Raw genomic sequence first — 7500 nt, forward strand, 5'->3', positions numbered from 1 at the left:
CCGCTTCAGTGTTGTGGGCCTTTGGCAGTGAGTTTGATTGGGAGGTGTGAGATATTTTCTGTGTGTGTCACTGTCTGTATGCGCCAGCAGTACAGTGTGTGTGTGTGTGTGTGTGTGTGTGTGTGTGTGTGTGTGTGTGTGTGTGTGTGTGTGTGTTTGTCTCCTGCATCACTGAGGAAGGATCCACACCCTTCAGGAGGAGACATATTTAAGTAGGGAGCAGCTCTCTCTCTCTGTGTGTGTGTGTGTGTGTGTGTGTGTGTGTGTGTGTGTGTGTGTGTGTGTGTGTGTGTTTATGTGTGTGTGTGTTTTAGGTAAGGGGAGGGCAGGGGGGGACTCTGGACGTGGTCACATGACGTGACTTTGAAAACCAAAACACACTGTACTGGTTAACAGATGTAGGGCAACCAGGCCCCCTTCACAAGACACATGCACACACATGCACGTGAAGAAAAACATTCTCTGTCCACACTCACTTACATACCTACCTAGTGTGTGTGTGTGTGTGTGTGTGTGTGTGTGTGTGTGTGTGTGTGGGTGTGTGAGTAGACACATGTGTGTGTACCTCAGCCATGCTACTTCATGGGTCTCAAACTGGATTCACTTCAACGATACAAATAGGATTTTCTTTAGATTTGACTGAACACACACACACACACACACACACACACACACACACACACACACACACACACACACACACACGGACAGCTGGTATAGATTCATACAAACTCCTGCCCAATAAAGTCGGTTACTGTTCCTCTAACATCTTCTACTTCCCATATGGCCGAGCAGCTGAACCGTCAGGCCTGAGACTAAAGAGGAACAGACACACACACACACACACACACACACACACACACACACACACACACACACACACACACACACACACACACTCCATACTGACACACACACATACACACACACACTTTCCCTCCACCTCTGTAAAATATACTTGCTCACATAAATCTCTTTACTCTCTCTTTCTCTCTCTCTCACTTCTGACACACACACACACACACACTAAATAGAAGCACACAGAGAAAAATTATCTTGTTTACTCAAGATTACTCACACACCCACCTATACACCCACCTGCACACACACACACACACACACACACACACACACACACACACACACACACACACACACCTATAGCACTGCCAGCTAGGAAGGAAGGAAAATAATTAAGTGAGTTAAAAGCCCAAACAGAGCAGCAGGCTAATAAGACCTCCCAGTGTGTGTGTGTGTGTGTGTGTGTGTGTGTGTGTGTGTGTGTGTGTGTGTGTGTGTGTGTGTGTGTGTGTGTGTGTGTGTGTGCGTGTGCGTGAGTGAGAAAGGGAGAGAGAGACAGAGATGGTGTATACTTTTTGTGTGTGACAGAGAGAAAGAGAGAGAGTGTGTGTGTGTGTCTGTGTGTGTGTGTGTGTGTGTGTGTGTGTGTGTGTGTGTGTGTGTGTGTGTGTGTCTGTCTGTCTGTCTGTGTGTACGCGTGTGTGAATGGGAGTGGCCCCCAGCATTCCTCCGGTGCTGGAGTCGGTATGTGGAGACGTGCAGGAGGTCCAGGAGGCTGAATCACCCCCACCAGCCAGAACCCAACCCAAACCTAGGACACCGGTCAACACACACACACACACACACACACACACACACACACACACACACACACACACACACACACACACACACACACACACATTGACACACACACACACACACACACACACTCATACACACACTCATACACACACACACACACACACACACACACACACACATACATACGCAGGCATGCACGCATGTGAGGTGTGTATTAGTCCACGTGAGAGAAACTGTGTGGGCGTGTGTGGGCGTGTGTGGGCGTGTGTGTGTGTGTGTGTGTGTGTGTGTGTGTGTTGCTTGAGTAACCCTGAGAGTTAATATCAGTCAGATGTGGAGTGCTGTTTGCGGCCGTGCCGATGGTGGGTTTGACCTCTGTCAGGTCAGGGGTCACTGACTGTTTGTGTCCTGAAGGGACAGGAAAGAGGAATACACAGACGGAGAGAGAGATGGAGAGGGAGAGAAAGAGGGATACACAGACGGAGAGAGAGATGGAGAGGGAGAGAAAGTGTAGCAATACAAGAGCAGAAAAAAGCGAGTGGGTGAGAGAGAAAGTTAGAAAAGAAAGTGTGAAAACAAGCAGGTGTTTAGAAGAGAGATGAAAATGTAGAGAATAACAGGAAACAGGAAGTAGAAGTCATACAGAGGGTGTGTTTTGAGTCAGGATTACTCAGAGATGGAGGTGTGTGTGTGTGTGTGTGTGTGTGTGTGTGTGTGTGTGTGTGTGTGTTCGTGTGTGTCTGTCTGTGTGTGTGTGTGTATGAGTGTGTGTGTGTGTGTGTGTGTTAGTCTGTGTGTGTGTGTGTGTGTGTGTGTGTAGTGGAGGGCCTTGGGTGGGGTCCTGAGTTGAGGTTTGATGAGAGAGGGAGAGAGGAATGTCACTGTGACGGGTGGGGCTTTTCACGCGTTCCTGTCGTTTAGCGAGCGTCTCCACTCCTCCCTCGCTTCCTATGTGTAACAGAGATGGCATGACCCCATCGTCTGACAGCTCATCACAGTGTGTGTGTGTGTGTGTGTGTGTGTGTGTGTGTGTGTGTGTGTGTGTGTGTGTGTGTTTGTGTTAACATGTATGTATTTATGTGTCTATGTTCCTGTGTATATTTATATTTTACTTGAGATGGATGTGTCTTTGATGTGTGTGTTTGTGTTTGTGTGTTTGATGTGTGTGTTTGTGTGTGTGTGCTACGTCTCTGGGTTTGGTCTGCCTTCCCCCCTCACAGACTGACGTATGAATTTAATTTCCTGGTACTGTGTGTGTGTGTGTGTGTGTGTGTGTGTGTGTGTGTGTGTGTGTGTGTGTGTGTGTGTGTGGTTGAGCCCCACTGTGAGCCCCCTGCAAACAGACACATAGGTATACAAACACACACACACACCTCTGTATCTCAAGGATGAAACCCTACCGCCAAGCCTGGTGTGCGTGTGTGTGTGTGTGTCTGTGTCTGTGTGTATATGTGTGTTATGCACATGTGTATGTGTTTTACATGGCTAATATTGCCAGATGCAGACCCCCCAAATTCCATATGAACAGTTATGGAGTGTTTTCTGTGCCTGGGTATTCATGAGTGGCCCACGCTGGGCTTTTATACTGATCTGCTGGAAGGCGTGTGTGTCTGTGTGTGTGTGTGTGTGTGTGTGTGAGAGGGGGTATGTGGGGTCATCCCTGGTCCCTGTGATGAGAAACAGGCTTGAAGAAAGCTGGTTTCCTCTTTCCTTCTCTTAAACCGTCTCTCTCTCTCTCTCTCTCTCTCTCTCTCTCCCTCTCTTTCTCTTTCTCTCTGTCCCTCCCTCCCTCCCTCCCTCCCTCCCTCACTATCTCCTTGTTGTCTGCTTTCCTCCTTCCTCGGCCTGCAGTGTGGATGTACGGCCTGCCCGACAGTCCCACGAAGACGGAAGCCACAGGTAGTGCTGCTGCATGGCTTGTGTGTGTGTGTGTGTGTGTGTGTGTGTGTGAGTGTGTGTGTGTGTGTGTGTGTGTGTGAGTGTGTGTGCTGATGCTTGATATGCTCTACATGACATGGCAATGACACTTTTTTCCGTTCCTTTTCTAACTCCTAGTGCATGCGTGTGTGTGTTTACTTCATGGTGGTGGTCAACAAAAAATGCTAATATGTACTTTTTTTTTGCTTCTGTGTTTCAATATACTTGCATAGTGTAATTGTGGTGTGGTATGGTGTGGGGTTCTTCAGGGCGGGGGGGGGATTTGGTGGGGGGGGGGGGGGGGGGTCGTGCGCAAACCGAAGTTGAGTGAACCGCGCGGAACGTTCAAAAATTCTGAATGTTTTTTAGCAACAAAGGCCCACACTTCTGACTGCCCCCCTAACAGTTCGGGGTTCAAGACCTGTGAGGTCCTCTCAACCCTGCTCTTCTCCTCTCTCTCTCTCTCTCTCACACACACACACACACACACACACACACACACACACACACACACACACACACACACCTGTGAGGTCCCCTCAACCCTGCTATTCTCCTCTCTCACACACACACAAACACACACACACACACACACACACACACACACACACACACACACACACACACACACACACACACACCTGTGAGGTCCCCTCAACCCTGCTCTTCTCCTCTCATCTCCCAGCACTGCTTTTTACTAAACCTGTAGTTGGCTCTCAGGCATTGATGGCAATTCACAGACATAATTAAACTGACATCGAGATCAATGACCAACGATTACCTTCTGTACTGTACTGTCATATTTACATGTACGGTAGCCGCACTATGTCCGACACAGTGCCTGATTCCTAGTTCCTGATTTCTCTAGGGCCATGCATCTGTAGGCAAAACACCACCTGATGTGTTCCTTGGTTCTTCTTCAGTGCCCTACTCATGAGAAACGCGGGCACGCTAATTACACCGTGGAACTTTTTTACTCCGCTTGAAACCAAGAGAATATCCTTACAGATATCACCCAAGATGCACAGAGCACCAGCTGGTGGCGGACGTGGCTTAAGTCACATACGTCTCGCCGCCAAACTCCATTCAAACAGTGGGGACATGACTTAAGTCTCATACATCTCTCCACCAAACTCCATCCAATCACTGGGGACATGACTTAAGTCGCATACGTCTCACCACCCAACTCCATCCTAATGGGGATGGTAGTTTATGAGGAGGCGAAGTTCTTCCTCCTGCTCTATGGCAGGTGCTGCTTGATGTAATGGCCATAGAATGTCTTTACAGCGTCACATTCTTACGTTTATAGCTAACGCTCGCCGTTTCAGATGTGGTGCCACACACACACACACACACACATTCGGTAAACACACACACATGCAGTCCAAACAACAACATGACCTCACCGTACAAAGGCCGCCACGGCTGACCTCATTCCCCTATTCTCTGCTTTTCTCTGTAATCATTCACTTTTGGAGGGACTGAGTAAGAGTGAGAGAGAGAGAGGGATAGAGAGAGAGAGAGAGAGAGAGAGAGGAGAGAGAGGGATAGAGAGACAAAGAGAGAGAGAGGGAGAGAGGGATAGAGAGAGAAAGAGAGAGAGGGAGAGAGAGGGAGAGAGAGAGAGAGAGAGAGAGAGAGAGAGAGAGAGAGACGAATGAGGGAGAGAGAGGAATGCCCTCCGCCAGCTGAAGTAAACACATGCACGCACCGGCGCAGACTGAAGACCCCCTCGCTCCATCTGGAGAACATTTAACTCATGCGCCCTCCACAGTCCTCAGTCTAATTGGTGCAGCATTTCTGAGAAAGAGGGAAACTAGGACAGAAAGACCAACGAAAGAGAGATTAAGACACAGAGAGAGAGAGAAGAATGAAATGGGGGGAGTAAAGAAAGAAAGAAAGACAGTCAGTCAGAGAGAGAAGGAAGGTAAGAAAGAGTTAAACACCACGTAAGGAAGACGGAGAGAAACATCAAAGCGAGGGAGGCAGATGAAAGCATAATAAACTCCAACAAGCCGTAAGGGAAGTGGCCTGGACTCGAGGTGTTCCCGTCCTGTGTTTTGTTTGTTTTGCTCTCATGTGCGAAAGCATTTCCTGCCCTGCAGGGCACACAAACACGACGGCATGTCAGTAGGAAGAGACGTGACCAGCTCTCCCCTACAGTCGTCACTCACTCACTCACTCACTCTCCCTGTCTGCACAGTCTGTGTGTCCAGACAGCCCTGATTGTGTGTTTTCTGTACGTCAGGATACTGAGCACATGAACAACAAGTTATCTAGAAGAATACCCATTTCACAGGGGAACTCAAATCATTCAGGCTCGATAGACTCTGTGTCCAGACAGCCCTGATTGTGTGTTCTGTACGTCAAGCTTCTGAGCACATGAACAATTCCCCACTACAAGTTATCTAGAAGAATACCTGAAGAATTCTAAACAAATACAATCCCATTTCAGGGGAACCCAAATCATTCAGGCTCAATAGACTGTATCCGGCCACTGCTGAGTACATCAATGTCTAAACACACAAACAACACATCTCTACAAGATATCCAGATGAATACCTTAAGGATTAAAAAAGAAATACAATCCCATTTCCTCAAGTGGAATCAGGCATATCTTAACATATCCTCCTCTCTATGAACTTCGACAGCCCCCCCAACACAGCAGGCCATGTGTTTGTCAGTTACTCGTCGTATGCCTCTTAATTAAAATGCCTCCTAGTTGATTGAGGAGGCGCTTTGCGGCGCTTGACACCTGATAAGCATCTTGGAGGCGGAGAGGATTTCAGCTAATCCGTCATTTACAGCCAGACAGCGAAAGGATGAGATCTCAAATGTTAGCGAAGGATTAGGGAGAGACGCAGAGGCTTTGCTGGGACGCTAATGTCAGGCATGTTAACGACACAGTGGCCAGTGTTTTGGAATTACCTTGCTACTGTGTGGGCTTAGCTTCTTAGCGTCACACTGTGTGTAATCTAATTGTCGCGGGCGCCCTCATTTTAAGTCATATTTGCTGCTTTATTCAGTGAGGGTATTCATACTCTCAATTAGGTAATGAAATGCCAATTATCACAGCCTGGATGACTGTGATTTGCTTATCAGGGAGCTAATGACATTGTAGGCCAACTTTAAACAAAAACATCTAGACACCTCGACACAGGCATGCTGTTGATTCTGCAAAGGATAATCTTTATGAGAAAGATCACCTTTTGAACCAGCATAGCATTTTTGAAGGTCTATTAGCCTGTGCTAGATTGGTGAATATGGTAAATTGACTTCCCTTTTTGTTTAGGTTAGCATTTAACGCTGATTTTAGCTTCTTGTGACAACGCTAGCTTACAGTATGCTATCTCTGCAGGTGTGAGGCTCATGTTAGCAGAGTTAGCCGCTAGCTCCGCTGAGGCTACAGTATCTCTTTGTGATGAGTTTGACTGCTCTCCTCCTTGGCCTCTGGGGCACCAGGACCGTCTTGGCCGTCGGAGTTTATTTACGGCCCGTCTGGAGAGACGTCCTTTCCACAGGAACTAACGGAACGCATGTCCAGGTTTGCATTCCGTTCCCTCCCCACAACAGCCGACTCCATGCCCAGACAAACACCGAAAGGCAGCCAGCCTCTCTGTTTCCGACCGGGCTGCAGTAGAGTCGCTAAAGAAGGCCTCCCCCCCCCCCCTTGCTATCTTCCGGAGCGAACCATAAAACAAAGACACAAACATCATAAATATATCTCCTTGTGGATGGCCATCTATGCCTATGCTACCTTGCCATATTTTCTTTCCAGAAAAAGCCCTGGCTGATAGTTCCTCTACATCTGTTTCCATATCTCCAGGAACTAAATAGAAAGTCATAGCCACTCACACAAAGTCTGTCTCAAGTGTCACCAATCCTGCTCTGGTGTGTAAAAGTTCAAAACCGCCGCTAACAGAGTCCTGTAGCTGACGTCAGCAAGCAGGCTAGCACACAGTCGCCAAACTCACCCCA

At 48.1% G+C, this 7500-nt stretch overlaps 1 protein-coding gene across 5 annotated transcripts in view; it reads left to right on the forward strand.

Moving 5' to 3' along the window:
* The window catches only part of sh3pxd2aa (SH3 and PX domains 2Aa), a 120721-nt gene that overhangs the window by 70397 nt on the left and 42824 nt on the right, over positions 1-7500 (forward strand). For 3 of the 5 annotated variants that reach the window (XM_031561901.2, XM_031561902.2, XM_031561906.2), the window contains exon 7: positions 3457-3504. The exons of the other annotated variants lie outside the window; for them this stretch is intronic. In XM_031561901.2, the coding sequence (XP_031417761.1) occupies positions 3457-3504 (48 nt within the window). The remainder of the gene's footprint in view (positions 1-3456; positions 3505-7500) is intronic. 5 annotated transcript variants of the gene reach the window in all.

Source organism: Clupea harengus, chromosome 24 (genome assembly GCF_900700415.2).
Source record: "Clupea harengus chromosome 24, Ch_v2.0.2, whole genome shotgun sequence".
NCBI classification, from domain to species: Eukaryota; Metazoa; Chordata; class Actinopteri; order Clupeiformes; family Clupeidae; genus Clupea; species Clupea harengus.